General features: G+C 56.7%; 1 protein-coding gene and 1 long non-coding RNA gene across 2 annotated transcripts in view; one reads left to right on the plus strand and one right to left on the minus strand.

The window, feature by feature from the left end:
* CMIP (c-Maf inducing protein) overlaps positions 1-22,302 on the minus strand; it is a 224,224-nt gene that overhangs the window by 79,843 nt on the left and 122,079 nt on the right. The window contains exon 2 of the mRNA XM_082712026.1: positions 6,620-6,745. Within this exon, the coding sequence (XP_082568152.1) occupies positions 6,620-6,745 (126 nt within the window). The remainder of the gene's footprint in view (positions 1-6,619; positions 6,746-22,302) is intronic.
* On the plus strand, positions 3,645-5,376 carry LOC309853674. Its single transcript, XR_014305872.1, has 2 exons — positions 3,645-4,123; positions 4,439-5,376. It is a non-coding gene; the product is annotated as an uncharacterized lncRNA (long non-coding RNA).

A 22,302-nucleotide genomic window follows, 5' to 3' on the forward strand; every position in this document is an offset into this window, starting at 1 on the left:
ACCCGTCAGTCTGGGGTGAGGGACTGAGGCTCACAGCAGGGGGGAGGGCCCTGCCACCCACCCCAGAAGCTGACCCAGCTTTGCCCCTGGCCACACCGTCACCCTCACTGCCCGGGTTCCTCGTCTGGCACACACACCCCTTCTTCGCTGAGCTCGAAACCACTCGCCTCCTGCAGCACCTCGACTCTGACCGCCCTGTGCTCCTTCCGGCCACTCTCAGAGCCCCATCCAGCCCCCGCGCTTTATCTGTCCCACCCACAGGACGGGGAAAGGAGGCAGAGTCCCCTTGGATGAACCACCACCTCTCAACGCACTCATCTAAGGCAAAGAGTGGACGTGCCGTCCATTACAGCCAATGAGGCTCTTTGAATCAAAGGTTCAAAGAGATCACCTGGCCCAAGAGCTCTCAGTTTTTTGGGGTTTTGTGGGAACCTGAAACCCTTTGACAGCCTGAAACAAGCTGAAGATTCACACCTGAGTAGAGAGCCCATTTGTACACACACACACACACACACACACACGTGGGCAATCTCGGAATGCACCAGGGACCAAGGGAAAGGACCCAACTCTAGCTCAACCTGCCCCTTCCTGCCACGCTTCCGGTGAGCAATCCTGGCCTAGACTTGCAGTGGTGTCACCGGGGTCCTCCCCAACGTTTCCAGCACTCCTCCCCACATGCGGTGGCGCCGGCAGCCGCTGGCTGGGCCAGGCCCACGTGACCCACTTCCCTTCCAGGGGAAGCCTTCGGGGGCTGGGGTGCTATGGAGCAGGGGGCCCAGCCATGGTGACCAGCAATGTTCCAGATGGTGCCGGCTCCATCAGCCCTGCTCCCAGCCGACCACGGAGGACGGGCAGCCTGAGTGAGAAGTAATCCGTTGATGTTCCGAACCCCTGAGAGGTGGGGGCTGCGCGTCGCTGTAGCCGTGCGACAGTGTGACAGTGCAACACGACCTGGCTGGCCCTGCCTTCCCCCTCATCGAACAGAAGCACGGTCCTGCAACTGCTCATCTCACGGCTGTTCTTTCCCTCCAGGCCAGGAGCTCTGCGAGGCCGGGCACCGTGTGCGACCTATTCAGCCCCACATCCACAAAACTCCAAGAGATGTTTGTTGAGTAAAGACGGGCTGACTTGTCGAGGGAGTGCTCAGACGGATACACGGACGGATGGATGACGGGTGGGTGAGGACTGAAGGACGGGGGGACGGACGGGGACATGGATGGACAGACAGATGTACAAACGCATGGGGTGGGTGGAGGGCTGAAGCGTCACCCATTCTGCACACTGAAGAAAAGGTCATGTGCAGCAAAACTTCACAGGAACCGTTCAGCCCTGATACCCTCTTCCCCAGCTGTACCTGATCAAGACCAAGAAACAGTCATGGCGGTCTTTTCCCGAACATCTACTGTGAGCACGGCGCGAAGTATCTTACACGTAGTAACACTGACCCTCACATCATCCCAGGAGGCAGGTCTCGTGGCTCTAGCTCACAGATAAGTCACTGGCCCCGAGAGGTTACCCCTGCTCGCCCAACGCTACCCAGAGAGAGCACGGCGGAGCTGGGTGGGGACGCAGGTCTGTCTGTCTGAACAGGCTGTCCACCCTGAGCATGAGGGCCACGTGCCTGGGCTCCACCAGGCTTCCAGAAACGGGGCTGGGAAATCTGAAGGCCTGATGCCGGTGAGAGGGGAGGAGGAGGGACTTGGCTCCAGCTCCAATCTCCAGGAGGCCCCACCCTGCAAACAAGAGGGTGGACCAGAACTTTCCTCCGGAAGAGGGGAGGCGCATCTCTCACTGATGGAGCCAGAGAGGGTGGGTGAGGAGCTGCTCCTTCCTTTGGTCTGTCCAGTTCCAGAGGAGGACGGAGGCTGCTGGGGGACACCCAGGACCCCAGTGCAGGCATCTCCAAGTGCCTTCCAGGGAAAGGGAGAGTAGCCTGGGCTGTGTGTGGCCTGGGGACATGGTGGGTTTCTGCACAGGGGTTCCAGACCGCCGGGCAGGCAGCCGAGCCAGCACGACTTGGCCCCATGGGACATGGGGCATAGCTCAGAGACTGATAGTCACTCGACTCAAGCATGGGAAAGAGCCCCTGGAAAGAGGCAGGCCCGCTCAAGCCAGCGCCAACTTCTCCCAGCGATAAATCTTTCGAATACTGGAAGGGCCCGTTCCAGGCAATTTCTGCCTAATTTCCTCTTCGAAAGTTGCCAAGTTCTCTCTCATTGTTGTATTGTCTCGAGAGGTGAGAAAAACAGCCAAGGGTGCACTGTGGGTGACTGTTCCCAAGTTCTCCTTCCTGGCCCAACTTCTTAGGGAAAAAACAGCACGTGCTTTTCAGAGCGGAAAGCTCCTTCTCGCCGGCTTCCAGTAAGAAGGGAGCCCGCCCTGTCCCTGCCCCTGCCGCCCGGCCTCTGGAGATCCTCTTGGGAGAAGAGCCAGTCTCGGAGGGTCATTGGGAAGGGACAGGGTCCTGGTTCTGGTTCTGCCCGGAACCTGTTTGAAGGGCGGGGGCCTCCGTCTACTTCCCATGGACACGTGGACACCGACCGCGAGGCACGGATCCCCTGGTGGTCAGGGCCACAGGGGTCCTGAATGCTGCCCACCTCACCCCGTGGGCCGGCAAGGAGCCCCCCAGGGGCTTTCATCGGGCCGGGCCATGTATGCTCTTGTGCAGTTACCTCCTCACAATGAAACACCAGCACAAAGGGCATTAAGCAGGCAAAGAAGATAAATAGGTCCTTTCCGCACCCGGGGATCCTAATAACATGGCATTAAGGGCTCACGCTGAAAAACACAAAGCATCCAGAAACACACCAATTGCACCAGGCTGAGAGGCTGGCGTCTTTGTCTGGCGACTGGACCTGCTGGCAGAGCGCTCCGTGTCTCTGGGCTGGGCGAAGGCACGCGGGCCTAAGAGCAGCTCTTAACCTTCCCTGAACTCGGATAGGTCAGCTCCCAGGGGTCCGACTGAGGCACCGATTCAAATGCTAACAAAGCAGCTTTGTAAGGAGGTCCCTGGGAGAGGGAGGAACAGAGGGAGGAGGAGACACAGAGGCAGTGAAGTCGAGACGCACAGAGAGAAGGGCTGGGCTGGACCGAGGCCTGGAGACAGACATCAGAGAAATGAAACTGCAAGAGAAGCAGACAGAGAAACGTGGCGAGAGACTGAGAGATTCAGGAGGGAGAGAGGGGGAGAGAGAAAGAGGGACACAGAGAGATGGAGGGAGAGACAGAGAAATGGAGAGAGAGACAGAGAGACAGAGGAGGGGAGACAGGGACGGAGAGAGAGGGAGCAGACAGACAGACAGACAGACAGAGAGGGAGAGGCGAAACAGATTCACATGCATCCGGAGAAGCTCTCCGAGACCTGAGAGCGAGGGGCCGGCAGGAGAGGGTGGGGACCCCCTGCAACCCGACCCCACTCCCAGGTAGAAGAGCTGCACATGTGCAGTGACGCTGGGTGACCCCAGATCCTTGAGCCCTGTGAGACCTCTTCCTCCGGCCGGGAAGCCACGCGTGGAGCACGGGCTCAGAAGGAGCGGCGCTGGGGCCCAGCCCTGTCCAGCAGAACTTTCTGTGACGGTGGAGGCTTTCCTGACCGGGCTGTCCAATGAGCAACCAACGTCCGTGTGGCGACTGAGCGGGCGGTGAGGCCGGTGGCCCGCGGATCCGCCGTCTTCGTTTGACACACGGTGACAATGCTGATGGCCCCGTGTGGCCCGGGGCTGCCGTCGGAAGGCACGACTCGGGGCATTTTCACCCTCTGCTGACCAGGAAACCGGGCAGAGCTCGTCCCGTCAGCCTCGTCCCCCGGGGCACACCGGGGGACTCTGGGTCCCTCCCCCGCCCTCAGCAGGGAGGGCTGCTCTCTCGTGCCAAGCTCTGGGTCCGGTCACGTGAACCAGGACAAATCCAAAGCAAAGCATCCCAGCACCTGTCACAAGGGCCTGTGAGATGCACGGTGGCCGGCACCTCAGGGCACCAGCCTGGGGCTCCGGGTACCTCCTCAGCCTCCTCCCGGCCCAAGGCCCACTCCACGACGACTGGGAAACCATTCCCCTCCCGAGACGGCCGCGCCACCCATGAGTCACAGGAGTGGGGAGGAGGGTGATGACGAGAAGGAAGCAAGGTAGAAGCGGATGGAAGTGGCGGGAGGCGCGCTGCACCCACCTGGGCTCCCCGGGTACGGGGGTGGAGGGCTGCGTCGGCGCCCCGGTCCCAGCTCTGAGCCTGGCTCTCCTGCTCTGTCTATCCGCAGAGCTGGGGGGCAGGCAGCGGGCGAGCAGGGGGATGCTGGAGCGGGCCCGCCTGTCGGCTCGGCAGGGGGAGCTCTGACGTGCAGCCGCCGGATGCGGCCCTGGCCAGGCGAGTCATCACAGCCGGCCCGCAGCCACGGCCTGGGTTAAAGGGACATTCCACTGCCCGGCAACCCGTGTGTCTCCAGGCCTCACTGATGTGCAGCCTTCCTTGGGGGTACGCTTCCTGCTCTGACCCAGAAGCAACGAGGCCCTCCCGCGGGCAAAGCAGCAACCACGACTCCCCCAAGGAGATGGGGGCTCAGGGACGCACCTCCTCCCCACCCCCCCGCCTCCCTCCAACATGCCCACACTCAGACCTCTCTGCCCTGCAGCTGGATGGATCCTTCCATTTCCCCCTTTTCCCCGTCACCACTTAAGAACCCTCAGCGGCTCCCGACTGCGCTCAGGACATAGCCTTAGCTTCTTCACTCAGCCAACAAGCCCAGTACGATCTGGCTATGACACAACAGCCCTGAACACATCCACGGGGCCCTGAACATGCCTCCCCCTCTCCCACATTCATGCCTTGCACCCGCCTTGCCTCCACCCCCACTGTGTCCCCCCATCCTGGCGCACTCCTACTCACCCCTCTATGCCCGGCTCTAACGTCACCATCCCCGGGGAGCCTCCTCTGGAACCCCTAGGCCGAGTGAGTCATTCCCTGCTTTGGGCTTCCAGTCCCCCAGGATGTGCCTCTCCTTTAGCTGTTGTCTCTGAAGCCACCGTTGACCATTCCACCCGCCAGAGGGCCCGGATCTCTTCAAGGATGGGGCCCAGGGTCTTCTTTGTCTTCTGCCCCAGCACGGGGGACAGACTGGCTCAGCATCTCCACAGAACCCTGTTTGTGTCCCCCGGAATCTTCCCCTGCGGCTGAGGCCCCAGCCCACGGGAGCCGGACGGACAGACACGAGAACTCTGCCCGCTGGAGGCGAGGAGGGAAGAGACAAGAACCCGCGAAAGAAAGAAAGATGGCTGATGTGGAGGGGACCAGGGGCAGGAGGAAAACATGGGTGCAGGCATAGCTTGGGGTCCTCCAAAGATGACAGTAAAGATCAGGATTTTCCTAAAGAATGAGCTGTTGCAATCAGCTTGTGGAGCCTGTGTTCCTCAGAGGCTGAACGGCGCGCCTCCTGGGTCGAAGGCCGTTACGCAATCTCGTGGCCACTTTGGAAACATGTTTGAGGGAAGCATCTCTTTGGGCTCAGGGCAGATTTCTCTGGAGTGACAGTGAGAAAGAAACTGTTGCTGAAAGAATGGCCTGTACTCCCAATGATGAGAGAGTGCATTCTCTCTAACGACGAGTCTCAGACTTGGGGGTCCCTGCTGGAAACTGGGGCAGCTCTGCCTGAAAAGATACAGAACTTGTCCTGTGCTTGCACTACAGCAATTTTTTCTGCCACGATTCCATTCTTGGTGGACCCAACTCTCTGCGAACACATGGTCTTGGTAGGGCTATAGAGTACACGCGCCTAAGGTCAAGGGTGGGTATGGAACCCAGGGTAGGGCATTCCCTGGGAGGCATGGGACTATAGCAGAGCCAATTGGTATCTTCTATGAGATTTTCTAGGAAGATACTAGAAGGAAAATGGACTCTCACATTTTTTAAAGGACAGAAGTCCATCTTCCCATGCATGGAGAGTCCCTCCATGACAATGAAGTCAACCCAGAGAAGCAGAGCCAGGAGATGGAAAGAGAGAGAGGCACTGAATGTTAATAGCATTTGACTCCTGGATCAAGCTATGCTTGAAGGCCTCTCTTAGACTTCCCAGTTACCTTAATACAGTTACAGCATCAAATTCTCTTTTTGCCTTAGAGAGTTTGAACGTTTGCATCATTTCTAACCAACAGCCTTGACCGAAACATACCAAATGCTCCCTTTCCCAAGGGGAAAGCTCATATTTCCATCAGAGTCTCAGGACTCAGGCCAACGAGAAGAACTTCCTCCTCACTTGAAGTACAGCAAAAGGTAGCATCCATTACTAACTTGCTTTTCTATAGCCTTTTAAGGCCTAACAACATGGCTTTATGCCTCAGTTTCCTCATCATCAGAAAACCTATTTCTCAAGTTTGTTAAGAGAAAAAAAGCACAAGACAGAAAGCTGTGGGGCCGCAGCAGGCCGGCAGTGGGAACTCAGTCTGCGCACGTTCCCTCTTCCTTTGCCCCAGAGGGACTCAGTTTCTACCTTTATTACAGCGGAGGAAAAAGCACCCTAGGCTAAACAACCTTGCCTCCTGGTGGTTGGCGGTCTTCCTCTGAGGGAAAAGAGGAGGGTGAGGGCACGGGGCGCAGGGCAGAGAAACTGCTTGTTCATGTTTGTTTCTCCTACCTGCAGTAAGACCGTTCCCCCAGGAACCGTGAGCTGTAAACAGTACTTCGGGGCGTTCTCCCAGGACAGCAGCTGAACGTCCTCAATAGCGCTGTAGGAGACTGAGTTTTCCATGTACCCAGTTGGCTGCAGCAAATAAAAAAAAGAGAGAGAGAGAGAGAGAAGAAAAAGAAAAGACACACATTGGTTACAAGACAGTCACAATATCCATGCCTCAGAAGAAGGTTCCAGAGAACATCCCCACCCCGGCAATAAGCAGGCTGGTACAGACACTGGGCAACTCTGGGAACCAAAGGAATTCCGTCTTTCCTGGCTGGCAGCACCCTGGCTGCAGGAAACAGGTCATGGTGGCAACGCGCCCATGTTTGGGGGTGCAGAGTCGGGACCGCACTGGGGGCATATGGAGGGCAAAGCCTGTGCATTGACCCTCTGGGCGTCTGTGGGGCTTAGCACAGGGCAGGCTCTGGATCTCTTCAGCCCTGACCGTGGCCAAGCCACCACCTTCTCCTGCCCAGAAAGCCCAGAAAGCCCAGAAAGCAGTCACAGACCCCACTGGCTTCCCGGTCTTATCTCCCTCCACAGACAAGCGCTCGCCACTCCGCACCCAGGCCCATGGTCCACGTCGGCGCACTCGACCCCCTTCTTCCCTGCTCGCTGTCCTTCCACAGCTCCTGCTGGCCCAAGCATGAAACCCACACACCCATTCACCCTCTCTAGGCCCAGTGGGTCTGGTCCTGCTCCTTCCTTGAGCCCCATCTGCTTTCTTCTCTTCGTACACCTCCCCAGTGGCCTACCTGCCAAAAGCGTCGTAAACTCAGCCTGCCCCTTGTCCTAGAAAGGTTGTGGCTCCATCCCTGGCCTTTCCTCCTCTACCGTCTAGGCCTCAGCTGCACAGGGACTTCAGGGGGCCCTGCTACCCTCCAGACCCTATAACCCAATGGGTCACATCCCTCCCTGGACCCTCGCTGCCCCCCACACCCTATTTAATTACTGGGGACTGATACTGTGTGTCACCTGCGGACATCTGCCTCCTGGCCAGGCCGCAGCTCGGGGAGGTCAGGCCCATGTCTGTCCTGGTCCCTGTCCTCTTTCCCCAGCGCCCAGCACATAGCAAGAGCTCAACAAGTTGTGTGCAAAGAACAGAAACAGCTATCACGGATCAGTGCTGGGGTAGGGGTGGGGAGAGCGAAATTCACGGCCACTCGCTGCCGAGTGAGCTCTCCTGTCCCGGAGAGAAGGCACCAGAAACCAGGGGGACGCACTGGCAGGGTCCTTGTCACTCTGACCCCAGGAAGCCACGCTCGAGCAGCATCAGAGGCGAGTTTAACACAGCTGAAACGGCAGAATGTAAAAGCTAACATCTCCTCAGCCCGGACAGGCGCCCAGCATTCCCCCGGCAGGTGGCAAGCTCTCTCTCCTTCCACGCTCACAACAGTCCCACAGGGCAGGAGCCAGGACCACCCCATTGCGCGGATGGGGAAACCGAGATGTCCTGTGACTTGCCCGTGGGCAGCCAGCTGGGAAGGGGGCTGTCCAGGGCAGAAATGAACCCGTGACTCAGAAATTAGCACCCTAACCGCTCCATTGAGCTGCAAGCAAGAGGGGAAGAGATTTGAAATCCACGGCCTGGCAAGTTCATTTTACTGGCAGGATTTAGGACCTCCATAAGGGTTTCAATGCCCATTTCTGTCTGCCAAAGTAGAGATACAGTGGTGGGGGGGTGCGGTGGAGAGGGGTGAGGGCATGAGGTGTCTCAAATTTTCCTGATACGATCAGCCGCCAGGCTCAGGAAATGAGAGATTGATCAATCAATTTGTTCATTCACTCATTCATTCATCTGATGTACTTATTAGGCACTAATTACATTACAGCACCCATGTGCCAGGTGCTGGGGATAGAGCAGTAGATAAGCCAGGAGCCCAGCAGTGCAAAGAGACAACAAACACAAGAGGCAAACAGCAAGTGCTGTACCAAGATTTCAGATAGGGGCCCACGGGGCTAGGAGCGGCAGCGCCCTGGACAGGAGGAGGGAACGTACATCCTGGAGCCTGTGGCCTGTGCCAAGGCCCAGGGGTGGGCACTGGCTGAGCATGTTCCGGGAGGAGCCGAAGGCCAGGGGGAGGAAGGCTCAGGGAAGAAAGGTCTTGGAGAGAGGGGCAGCCACTCCCAGAGGGACCTGTGGGCCCTGCCAGGGGTCCTTGTGGAGGGCTGCAGGGGGAACAGACTCAGGAGGAAGGGGCAGAAGCAGGAACAGCCTGGAAACTCCTGCACGGGTCCAGGTGGCGCAACAAGCCTGCCGGGGCCCGGGGGGCGGTGGAGGGTGGAGGGTGCAGCGGCGGCCGGGGCCGGGGGGGCGGTGGAGGGTGGAGGGTGCAGCGGCGGCCGGGGCCGGGGGGGCAGTGGAGGGTGGAGGGTGCAGGGGCGGCCGGGGCCGGGGGGCGGTGGAGGGTGGAGGGTGCAGCAGCAGCCGGCCCCTCGGTGCCAGTCCCCCAGCTGCTGTGTCAGACCGAGATGATCACACTGGTACTTCCCAGAGGCTGATGTGTGGGCCCCCCACACCCCTCACCCTATGCCAACAGCCCGGGCACTATCATGTTCTCCACGTTCTGCCGTCAGGGTGACTCAGCTCTCACAGCACATCTTGTCCCAAGAATATCGGTGAAACCAGGGGTCTGGCGGATGGGTTATACATTTATTTTCTGAACCCACGTTCAAATATTTATCGTTTGCTGCGGACTGTTGGTCTCCCCTGCTAGTGTTCCAGCACCAGGGGAGCAAGAATTTCCACCTGGTCTGCTCCAAGGGCCCAAACAGACCGTGGCATCTGGAAGCCGATCGTTATTTTCTCCATAAATGAAAGAATATCTTCCCAAAGGAAAACGTGTTCATCCGTGTACTACTTACAATCACGACACATAACATCCTTGGGAAGATGGTTTTGGGGAGTCTTTTAAAAATTAAAAATTTAATTTAAAAAATTAAAAATTAATCAAATTTTTTAAAATGTCCTTTAAGAAGCAACAGTGTCATGTACCTGCTGCGCTAAAGGCCCTTCTGTATGGCTCACACCCGCCTCTCTCCCTCTCCAAAGTCCAGTCAGTCTCCAAACTCCAGTTCACTGACCCCTCAATACAGCCAGAGGCCAGGGGACACGGGCTACAACGTGGCCACCAGCACATGTGGGGAACGGCCGGACCACGCCACACCATAGAAAGAAAGGCAGGCCCGCCCGGAAAATCATTAGGACTTGGTTATTCAGACCAAGCAAATGGCCGGCCTCGTTCCTCTAGAAACACACCTTGAGGTCTCGAGGCTTCTGCTTCCCCGCGGCCTCCTCAGGGCCCCGGAGACGGGACGAGGCTCTGCGCGGCCCCGTGCTCGCCCCGAGCCCCCGGCAGCACGCTCCGGGAGATGACCGCTCCTGACTCCCGGGAGGCGGGGCTTGCTAACCGCCTGCGTCTGCCTTTCTCACGACCCTGCTTCAGCTGCCTCAATGTGGCCTTGATTAGAAGTTGCAACATAGGCTTTTTGCGGAAAGGTTGGGTATAAATAAATACATACTGGTTTTTAATAGCAGATGTACTGCTTTCCCACTGTTGGAAGCAATAGTGGCTAAAAGCAAAATCTGTAGAGTGAACGGGACCTGTGTTTGAGCCCCTTACTGTGTGACATTATGCAAGTTACCATACCTCTCTGAGCCCATTTTATCCAATGGTAAAATGAGAATTTAATAGACAGGATTATCAGGAGATCCCATTATTAAAGGAGTTCCGATATGTCGAGGGCTTAGCGCAGCATCTGGAACTTCCAAAAGGCCAAATAAAAGGAACTACTGTGAGAAACGATAAACTGCATCTCTGGGGTCCTCCTCCCCCACACCCATAATTCCGATGTAACCGTGAGACAATATCAGATAAACCCCAACTGACAGATGTTTCTCAAAACACCTGACCAGGATGCATCAAAACCCAGGCAAGTCTGGGCAAGCGTCCCCAGCTGGAGAAGCCTGCGTGCACAGAGACTGACCACTCCACACACTGTGGGCTCCCCGATGCAGTCCTGGGACAGACAAAGAACACTGGGTAAAAATGAAGGAAAGTGACTAAAGCATGGGCTTTAGTAACAGCATATCAGTACTGGTTTGTTGGCTGTGACAAAGGTATCATGTTTCTGTGAGACATCAACCACCAGGGTGGCGGGTTTGGGGTACAAGGAAACTCCATACTGCCTTTGTCACTTGCCCGTATATTCTCCCACTGTCCCAAGATAAAGGCTCATGAAGAGAAATGAATCGCTGCCACGCTGGTGAGCCCCCAGGATCGTCTTTCCAGACAGAGCCCTGACGGGAGCCTGGGGGGCTTGCAAGGGACAGGGGCCGACCAGGACCGAGAGCCCCTGAACGCTGTTCTTCGGATTCAGGTGTGAGCCAGCACTGGCCACGGACCCCCTCTGTCCTGGGTACTTTCGCGCGGCTGGGGTGATTTCACAGATAACTGGTAATTCCTCCGTAATCTGAACACGATGATCAGAGCGACGGTGGAGGAGATTCCTACGTGGGGTAAAGGCTGAGTCAGATGAGAAGGAAAATGAAATTCTCCTCCTGGGGGAAGCTAGGAAGCCCAGCTCTGCGAGGTCCATGCAGGAGAACAAGAAGCAGACCAAGTGACCTCTCCACGTAGAGGCCAGGCGAGGCGTAGGGCAGGATTCCCCTCTGCGTGACATTCTGGAATGAGCCAAGCCCTGGGGCTTGAAATCAGACCAGTGGCCACCAGCGGTGGGGGCGGAGGTGGGGACCAGTTAGTTACCAAGGGCATGGGGGAGCTCTCTGGGGTGGAAGTGTTCTGTATCGCCATCACAGTGGCCGTCACCTGACTGTATACCTTTGTCAAAACTCAAATCTATATGCTAAAAGGGTGAATTATCCTGAATATAAATTAAAATTCAAACTTAAGAAAGACGATGCGTGAATATTACAGATAATTTGGAAGATGATGAATGGAAGGCAATCTTCCAGATAAAATCATGTCAAGACCACTCATTACTGCTTTGGTTTATCACTTTCCTGAGGATTTTTAATACACATTTTTTTTTTTTTTAACAGAGCCCGAGTCACAGGATACTTATGATTTTGTAAATTGTCTTTTTTTTTTCCTTCCTTCCTGCCTCTCTCCTTCCTTCCCTCTTTTTTTTCCTTTTTTTTTTTTACATAATGTTACATCATACGTACCTCCTATATTCTGGACAATAATTTCCAGAACTATCATTTAGTGGCTACAAAACATTTTGGCTGCTCTTTATTTTATCACAGCTCCCCCCGACCATGGACAGTGTGGTTGTTTCATTTTACGCTACTATAAACAACTCTACAATGAACATCCTTGTGAAACATGTTTTTCTACCCTATATTTAGGATTATTTCCTTAGGCCAGATTCCCAGAAATGGAATTAGTGGGACAAAGGGCAAGAGCATATTTTACGTCATTGCCAAATTGCTCTCATTAAAGAGATATTAAGAGACCTGGGGAGCCCTGGCTAAGGCTGGGGTGGGGGGCTGTGTGCTGGGCCCAGAGTCTGGCCGGGTCCCACCAGAAGCCTTGCTCTGGCCCAGGTGACTTCGGAGGGACTACCCGGTCCCTCTGTCACTGTCCACGAGGTGAATGCAGGCCTGGGTCTGGGCTCCTGGGAAGCTGCTTTCCCGTGGTGGGGGGTGAGGAACAGGTTGGAACGCCTTTGTCCTTTTGCTCTAAGGACTGAGGAGGGGCTACCTCGGGGTGCGGGGAGGAACTGGGGCTTGGCCAGACCGGGAAGGGAACACTCTGCTTCTGCTTCGGAGATGAGCTTCTTCTCAGGCGTCCCCTCAACGCCTGCATCTAGGTTCAAGACAGCAGAGGCTGGGGGGGCTTCATCAGGGCCCCCGGGGATCCCCGAAGGCCTCCAGCCTGCCATTCCAAGCGGGGCACCGTCTCGGACTTCCCCATCAGAACAGGCAGGGTTCAGGGTGACCGAAAGCACCTGAAGCAGCATCCCCCGCCGCCCAAAGGCCCCAGGCTTCCCTCGCCCGCTGCTTTCTGGGGAGCCAGCTCCCTCCGCCCAAACCTGCCTTCTGGTTTCCATGGGGATTTCTCTAAAAGCCGATGTAAATCATGATGTCTGCGACCCCCAAAATGAGGTTCCAGGCTGACTCAAGGTACAGACTAGGAAGGTGCCCAGTGCCACTCTCGGGAAGGGGAGCAGGGAAGAGGCTCCCAGACCCCAAGAGGAGAAGCAGGTCTGGAAACCCCCTCCATGTGCTCACTCCCGAGGCCAGTGGATGTAGGAGGCCGGGGAACCTTGCCCACCTGGGGACCTGGGCAGAGAACAGCAGGCTGTTTGGCACGGGGCGGGGATAGTTGTCTCCCCGGGACCCCGCTGGGTGAGCCACGCTGCAGACCGGTCCCTTATCTGCCCGCGGGGAGGCTGCCTGAGTCAGCATGTCGGGGGACCCGCTCTGCATGCCCCGACTGCACCATCCGGCTGGAAGAGGAAGGCTTGGTTCCTGCCGCTCAGCCCCTCAACGCACGGCCTCAGAAGAGACAGCAGGTCGGAGGACGGGGGCGTCCCTTCCAGCCCTTCTGGACAGTCAACGGCAACAATGACAACATCACAACGATGGCACCTCGGGGCCACAGAAGGGCTCCAACTGGAGGAGGGGGTTTCAGCTTCTCCTCCCCTGCGGCTTGTTAGAAAACAGAGCGGAGACACGTGTGATGTACAAGGAAACGCCGACCATTTTCAGACGTACAACTCCGTGGCATTTCGGGCACTCGCCATGTCGCTCAGCTGCCCCTCAGTTCAGCTCTAAGACGCGTCCAGCGCTCTACAAGGCGACTGCACCCCCACGGAGTGGTCGCTCCCAGGACCTTCCCCCACAGGGGCTGCTGACCCCAGATTCGCCTGTGTAGACATTTCACCTCGACAGAATCATACGGCTCAGGTCTTTCTCTCTGGGTCTTTTCATGTCACGTTTCGGGCGTTCATCCACACGGAACCAGGTATCCGTCCTTCACCCCTCTTTACGGCGGAGTTAACGCTCCACCGAGCAGACGGGCTGAATCCGGTTTATTTTATCATGGGGGGGTTTCCACCTTTGGGGTATGGGGAAGAGTCTGACAGGGTTTTCAGGGGCAAGGAAGGAGACGGGCTCTGCTCACACAGCCTTGTGGAGCCCCCCCCCCCGCCCCCCGACAGACACAAGCGCCCCGGCCGGCGTTCCTGGCGCAGTTCCCGTGTGGCCAGCCCAGCGCTGAGGACTGGACTTCCTCTCACCACATGGCACACACCGGCGGGGGCCTGGCTTCACCCCCCACCCCGATCCACACGCTACAGGCAAAACGGAGGCGCAGACCCCTGCCTTCAAGAGACAGACCCAGGATCCCATCTCCCAACGGCCAGGAGGGTGACCTTGGCCCCGCGTCCTGCCAACTCCTCCAGCCGGATCCAGACCCGGCGTGAGTACCTGCGGGCACACATGGCACACGCACACGCACACTATGCACAGAGGGGCCAGAAGCTAGCCTGGCCGGGGTCCCCAGATCTGCCCGCCTCCTGCGACCCAGCCCTGCGGGTCCGCAGGCCACCTACAGCTCCATTTGGCCTCGGGGGCAGAAACCCACATGGGCTCACTCAGGAAAGGCCTGTCAAAATATTTTGATGTTCTCTTTAATCCCACAAAGGGAAAGCTGTACCGCAGAAGCAAAGCGGCGGTAACAATTTGCTGCTACACGGGTCAGTCTGGGCCCCGATCCCGGAGCAAATCTCCCCAAATGCCTTTCACACCCCCCTCCCTTTCTTTCCATAAACCAAAGACACCCAACATAATTTCAGCCTTTCTGGCTGCCCCGGGGCCACTGTTGCTGCTGCCACCCGCTGGTGAGCCCGCAGCAGCCCAGCGATGCTCTTGGGCACACACGCTCCCCGACTGGCCTCTGACTTGGAGATGCTGTGCCTGTCCAGATGCTTCTCCAACCCTTCCCCTGAGGCCAAAAGGCTGCTTCTTCTCGCAGCCAGTGGACCTTCCCCACACCCGACCTCACAAGGTCGCTGCTGTTCTGCTGTAGCCCATGGAGCCAAAGCACCCAACTTGTTAGAGCTACACGTAACGTAAAAGTAACTTGGTTTTGAGCGAGAAAGTCTCTCGTGAGGAAAAACACACCCATCTTGTGTTTTGTGGTGTTAGGTTTACTCTTTTCTTGGTTGTAAGGAACTTAATAATCCAGCCCTGGCTCCCACCGAGGCCCCGAGGGGCTGACAGCAGGCGTGGGTGCCAGGAATCCCTCCCTCTGCCCTGGTGTCAGGAACTCTCAGGCTGGGAGCAAGCTCGCTGGCTCCCCATGCGTCTGCATACCCTTCTCCCTCCAGCGGCCCCCCTGGGAGGCAGGTATGACCATCCCCCCCGAGGTAGACCAGATGGAGGTTCCAAGCTTTGCCCAACCGCACACAGCTATTCGGGACAGAGCTGAGAGGAAAACCAAGACCTTCAGGGCACATGCCCCAGCCTCTGTCTCTAACAGGTAGTGGGTTCAAAATCAGGGGGATGACCACAGGGAGACACTACCACACCGTCCTCCGGCAGAACAGCTCAGGTGGGAAACAGTGACAACTGTCCACTCTGGAGACCTGTGCGCTCGTATCTGTGAAAGCCGGACACGTGTACCCCCTGCGACCTGCTGTCCCAGTCCTACGAAGACGTGCTGACCTATGTTCTCACGAAGACCCGTGCACACATGTTGCCTAAACTCTCGGCAGCCCTAGATCGGAACACACCGGAAACCACCCAGACGTCCGTTAACGGAAGGACGGATGAAGAAAGTGTGTGCTCGCGCCGTGGACCGGTACACGGTGAGAAAGAGTGATCCGCGACTACACAGAACAGGCAAATGGATTACGTGAACCTAATGTTGAGGGAGAGAAACTAGACACAGAAGCACAGATACATGCTTCCATTTACATCGAGTCCAGAAGGAGATAAACCCCCTCCATGCTGTGAGAGGTCAGGGTCCTGGCTACTGGGGTGACCAGCTGTCTGGTCTGCCCAAGCCCCGGGGGGTTTCTTACAACTCTGGATGTTCAGCACAAGAACCAGGAATGTTCTGGGAACGCCAGGGTGAGCTGGTATACTACAGGTTACCCCCGAAGGGGGACAGTACTAGAAAGGCGCCAGAGGCAGCTTCTGGACGTTCGGGACCGTTCCAGGTCTAGATTCACATAGGTGGTACCACACTGCTGACGTGCATTAGGCAGGACACAGCACGTACACTTCTCAGCACGTGTGCCATGCTTCGATAGGAGATTGTTTAGGAAATCACAAGTTTGAGAGTCGAATCCACTTGTAGGCTGTGTGGCCTCAGGCGAGTCACTCGACCTCTCTGAGCCTCCATTCTCTCCCTTGCGAAAGTGAGGCAGTATTCAGACCCACGAGGATGGCTATTTTTAAAAAGGGAATCACAAGTGTTGGAGAAGATACGGGAAAACCGGAACCCTCGTCCACGCTGGCAGGAACATGAAACGGTGTAGCCACTTGGGAAAAAGTTAGCCAGAGTTTCCACACGAGCCTGTGGGGAGTTCTACGGCATGTGACTTACACTGCAATAAAGAAGGGAACCGTATACCTGTGTTGAGGGTGCTGTGCGGAGTAATGAAATGCGCTTCCTGTGCTCAGCACCTGTGAGAACTTGCTAGTGTAACTCCGAGGGGGGCACACAGGGCAGCTCCAGAAGGCAGCTGGGGGAGGGCTGCAGGCAGGGGCACGAAGAAGTGAGGGCTCATCCGTTTGAGCTCACGTTGTTAGACGCCCAGCATGGGGCCAGGTGCTAATCAGGAGCTCATTATACCAAGGTGATTATTTTCAAGCCTCGACAAGAAGGAAGGAGGTTGAAAGGTTGTGACAACCTTTCCAGATTCCTCCCTCACCCCCAGATGACCCCAAAAAGATAGCACAGAGAGGAGTGCTCTGGCTTGGAGTCGGCCCTGAGCGCAGGGGTGATCGGGCAGCTCCGGAGGACCAATGTCAAGCAGGAGCCTGTCCGTCCGACAGCGCCTCCCCCATCCGTCCGACAGCGTCACTCACCCACGTCCTCTTGCCCCATCTCAACCAAGCCCTCCATGCCCAGCCCACCTTGGGGGCCCGGGAGGGGCCACCAGGCACCAGAGCCAAGGGCCCCTTTTCCAGCGGCCCAGACCTTGGCAGAGGAGTGCCTGGAGGCTGGGCCGGGAGGGCAGGGCCAGCCAGGGCAGGCCAAGGCTGATCTCCACAGACTGCACTCCGTGGAGACGGTCAGGAGGCATGTTCTGGCTCATTAATCATGAGTCCGGCCATGGCAGCTGCCCCTTTTATGGGCAAATGGCTCAAGAGGCTTAGTGACAGAGGAAGAACTGGTATTTCCATGTTCGGACTCTCCAACCTCAGTCACCACTGTGGCACGGAAATCTGCGTCCCCGGGGCGTGGTGCTCCACACCCGTGCCCCTGGGCACCTGGGCCACGCGAGGGGCTCATGGCCGCTCTTGAGGGCTGTGACACGAGCCGCACAGTCCCACCCACGAGTCAGGAAATATTTTTAGGGAGCAACAGTCGAGGAAATCCTGAATGCCAGGCCCTGGGGCCGTCACGGGCAGCATCTGGCCAACTCTTCACAAGGCCCCGTGGAGACGGGCACCGCTGGGATCTGCATCTCGTGGAGGAAGAAGGGGAGGCTGGGAGCAGCTAAATGGTGACCCAGGTCGCAGCTGCCGGCAGAAAGGCCGCAGTGCGGACACAGAGGGCAGATCCGTATTCTCTGTACCATACGGCCCGCCTGCCCCATGGGACGTTGGCCTGGGAGCCCCAAGATGGCCAGGGTGTGCCACAGCGGGCCTTGTGATGGGAGGCAGAGGTGCAGGCAGGTACCAACAACACAACATGATAAGCCCTGTAGTTGAGAGGCAGAACGTACAAAGGGCAGGGGTGGGGTGGAACCGTTGCGGGAAGGCTTCCCACAGTGACCCTGGAGCTGGGTCTTCAGGTGGGGAGGACAGTGCCCTGCACTCCCAGCAGACGGAAAGGCGAGTACGGGAGCCCCCAGTGTGGGACCCCAGGCTGGGGACAGGAAGCGGTAGGATAGGTCAGGAGGTTCAAGGATTCCTGAAGGGGCCTGAGATGCGACCGAGCCCCAGGCACAGCCCACCACTGCCCAACCTTCTCAAACTCTTGGATTTCCTCTCTCTCCTCTTTGTTTAAATGAAGGCGGACACAGAAACGGTCAAGTGCATTCCATGTGCAAGTGCACGGGTCGCGCGTACTCAGCGGGACGTATTCTGGGGCAGGCTCCCCAGTGCCTTTCCTGTCCGCACTCCCTGGAGGTGTGTGTCACTGGAGGTCGCTTCTTGAACTTGTTACAAAGGGAGTCACAGCAGACAGGCTTTTGTGTCTAGTTCCTTTGTTTCAGCGGAGGCTGTGAACGCGTACATTCGGGGCTGCTGCTGCTTCTTAATTGCAAAGCAGCGTTCCTTCCCACGGACCACGGATGTCGACGGCTCCTCGGTGTTTCCAGTTTGGGCCACTGTGTACAAAGCTGCTGTGAGCGCTTTTGTACATATTTGGGGTGGGCAGAGCAGAGACAAAAACATTTGGGGAAATGCCCAGGAGTGGGCTTCCTGGGTGGCCTCAGGGTAAATTGCTTCTATTTCAGCCCAAGAGACGCATGATTGCAGGGAATCACAGGCAACTTTTATGTGACAAGTCCTTCTGCAGAGCCTCCGTCACAGGTACTTATTTACGCCTTAGCAAAGACAGAGGGTCCTGACTTGGGAGGACGGAATCAGGCAAGAGACAGAGCTCAATCTTCTCAACAGGTGGAGCACATCTATCACAGAGGGGACAGAGACAGCACCCTCCTCAAAACTAGACTGGGAGCCCACAGAGGAAGTGGGAGCAAAACAGAAACTTCACAGCTACCATGGCAGAAAGGCCAGCTCTGCTCCCCTGCCCATCCGGCCTGCTGCCCTGCCCGTCCGGTGTGCTCGCCCTGCTCGGCACGGCTCCCCTGCCCGTCCGGTGTGCTCGCCCTGCTCGGCACGGATGCTTTCACAAGAGGAAAGGGCACATTTGCTCAAGATCAGAGCTCTAGAGCTCTGAGGGGGAAGGCTGGGAACAGCAACTGTAGTCTTCTTTGTTAATACTGGTAGTGATTTAACTCGGATCGCACACCAGTGTCATGCAGGCCTCGCTGGACCTGTCTGGTGTTCCAGATGTAAGGAGACCAGCGGGGATCAGAGAGTGAATTTTCAGGTCTTTAAGAACATATTCTAGCTGACGGTGTAATTCAGCTGCGGCAGAGCTGTGGCCTGGGACAGCCTGGAAACAGGAGCACCTGCCTCTGTGTCCTCATAGGCCGGGCACGCTGTGGCCCCAGCACCTTCCCATGCACTGAGGGATCCTGTTTTTCCACGTGGCATGTCAGTCCATGTCCAGAGGAAGTGTCCTGACCAAGGATCATCCATGGGCCTCGTCTTCGGGTCAACTGCTGGCGGATGTTTTCCCACGGACTCCCCAGAGCTCCCCGTGAGCTCGGTGCCGGGGCGTCCCATCTCATAGCTGAGACAAACAAGGCCCAGAGAAGAGGAATTACTTGCTCGAGAGTCACGCACCCAGCTATGAACAAAGCCAGGACTAGAACTCTAGCCCCTTGATCTAATCCAAAGGTCGGCACACATGCTTTCTGTCAAGGGCCATACAGTCAATTCTGTAGGCTTTGGGAGTCACATGGTCTCTGTCACAAGATTGCAACAGTGCCGCTGTGGTGTGGAAGCAGCCACAGTACATGAATTGTGGCTACGTTCTAATAATTATTATTGAGGGCACCTGGGTGGCTCAGTCAGTTAAGCGTCTGCCTTTGGCTCAGGTTGTGATCCTGGGGTCCTGGGATCGAGCCCCACGTCGGGTTCCCTGCTGAGAGGTGAGGCTGCCCCTCTCTCTCCCTCTGCAGCTGCTCCTGCTTATACTCTCTCTCCCCCCCTCGCTCAAATAAATAATAAAAATCTTAAAACACACACACACACACACACAAAACTTTATTGACAAAACAGGCCAGGGCCAGGTATGGCCTGGGGCCACAGGTTGCCAACTGCTACTTGAAACCATTCCAGGGTATAAATATACGCAAGACGGATTTGGGTGGATGGATGGGTGAAAATGAGTGGAACGTTTTCCTCTTTATCTTTCTAAGGTGACTTTAGTGGATGGGGAGGGGAGTGGCTGAATTTTCTGTTTCTTATATCCACTAGGGCTGGGTCCTACCATGACATTCTCTAGCAATGTCCTCTCTAACGACTGGCCTGAGACCTACCCCTGAATTCTGTGGGTGTGCCCATCAGCCAAGTTCTTCAGAAGTTTCCCAGAGGACACATCTGGGGAGAAACCCCTTGGGCCTTTCCCAAAATGAAAGCAAATGACCCAGAAGCCAGGAGACGTGAGGTTCTCTCCAAGAACCACCCACATCCACTGAGGACATCAGCCCGCTGGAGATGACCCCAAGTGAACTGTCGGGACCCTACATGGGGTGACCCACATACCATTCTCGTTCCCAAAACAATGAAAATGAGTCAGCATGACTGAAACCTGCTTCCAAGAACCTCTGACAGTGTGAAGAAAGCTGGGGACATATCAACACAGTCTTCTAGAAAACACCAGCAGAAGGGAGGGAGGGAGGAATGGGGGAGAGAGGAAGAGATTGAGGATGATGTTTTGGTCTCACATGCACAGGAGATAGACCAGGGAGGCGTGGTAACCCTTGAGGGTCCCCCAGCTGAGAGGGGCAGAGCTGAGATGGGTTGCCTGGGCTGGCCGAGATGGGGTCTGCTTGCCCTGAGTCCCTCGGGCATCCTTCCGGAGGCGCCTGAGCTAGACCCCAGGGGTGCTGGGCATGGTCAGTGGGCAGCAGACCCAAGTTTCGGAATCGCTCACCACACTCTGTGCTCCAAGGACACAGAGCAGTTGTTCCCTTAGCGCCCGACCCCGAGACACACACCTCCCCGTTCAGCGACTCATGCCGTTCCCACAGGATTCAACACTCTTTCTCGGAGATCACAAAAGCCCCTGGGCAGATGTTGACCTACTACTGGCCAGGCCTGCGCCATCATGGATGAAAACCATCCACCTTCCATGACAACCTGAGGGAGGCAGGAAGCTACTCTCAGGAGCCTGAACACGCACAGGACTTTGTAAGCACCGGTGAGCCTGCACGGGAACGTGCTACGGCGTACAGCGTTGTTCTTCCCATTTCGCAGATGAATCAACGAGGCACCGAGCAGAAAAGTCACAAAGGGGCAGTGGAGCCAAGACTTCAATCCTGTCTTGCCCAACTCTCCTACTTACCGTGGAGCCCTGTGCCGATGGTGACAACAGGGCTGGCTTCGGTGGGTGGCACAGAGCAGCCCCTGGGCTGCAGAGGGGGGAGGAGGAAGGGGAGAAAGGGGACGGAAGAGACCCTCAGGGACACAACGCCTCTCGCGCCGTTAGGCTTTGCTGTCCTGGAAACCAGCCGAGGGCTCTGCACAGACGAGCCCAGAGCCCACCTGAAGTCTGTGTCCGTCAGCACAACCAAAAGGGGACTGGGGGGGAAATGCTGATGACAAACCAAAACGGGACACAATGAAAATGGACGGCTGGCTGCCGGCCTCAACACACTCCGAGAGCACAGGGGCCACACAGGGGCTGTGGGCGACACTCACCTGGGAAGCAAGTGCCACGTGGGCACAGGCCGGCCTGAGGCCAGTGCAGGTCCCACCACGCTGAGCCCATGTGGTGTCGTTTCCAGAACGTGTTGCTGCACACGAATGACACCCACGTACGTGTGGCCACGTTTGGTCAGAGCTTAAAGGCTGGTCTTTCATCTGCCACTGGGGAGGGTGTGATGTCATTTCAAGGCTCTGGGGGCCCACAGAGCAGTCACAGCAAGCAGCTGTTTCAAGCTGTGACATCTTTTCTACTCCACAGGACACCTGATTTGGGTAGTGATCAGTTGCTGGTTTAAGGACTCGGGAAGGGAACAGGTCATTTCTTGCAAAGGAAGACAGACAGACCGGCCTTCCAGCCAGCACAGGGCTGTGGTGGGGCATCCCACCATCCAAGGACGTCTTGCTTCTCTCGCCTCTGGAATGCCAGTACCCAGCTGCTGCTCTCACCACTAACTTCATTCAGCTCAACAGGCATATACGGAACACCTACTGTGTACCAGCACCATCACAGTAATTAGGAATCACCCCAATGGTGATCCCGCACCACTTACAACAACCTAGACCATAACAGCTCTTTATTCAAGACAGACATCTAGACCAACTCGTTACAAGGTCATTCTTTTGAGCACAAATTAAAGCCACCATGCGATTGCCACACACCTCACAGAATGGCTTTTTTAAAAAGATACTCTCAGCACCTCCCACACATCAGGACGGCCACTACCGAAACCGACACCGGAACGCAGAACGTAACCTGTACTGGTGGAGGAGATGGAAAGATCGGAACCTTGTGCCCTGCTGGGGGGAGTAGCTATTGTGGAAAACAGGATGGAGATGCCTCAAATAACTAAACACAGATTTACTATACGACCCAGCAATTTACTTCTCGAAATAAAAGTAGGGACTTGAATGGAGATTTGTACACCCATGTCCA

This window comes from Mustela nivalis (genome assembly GCF_964662115.1).
Source record: "Mustela nivalis genome assembly, chromosome: 18".
Lineage (NCBI taxonomy): Eukaryota > Metazoa > Chordata > Mammalia > Carnivora > Mustelidae > Mustela > Mustela nivalis.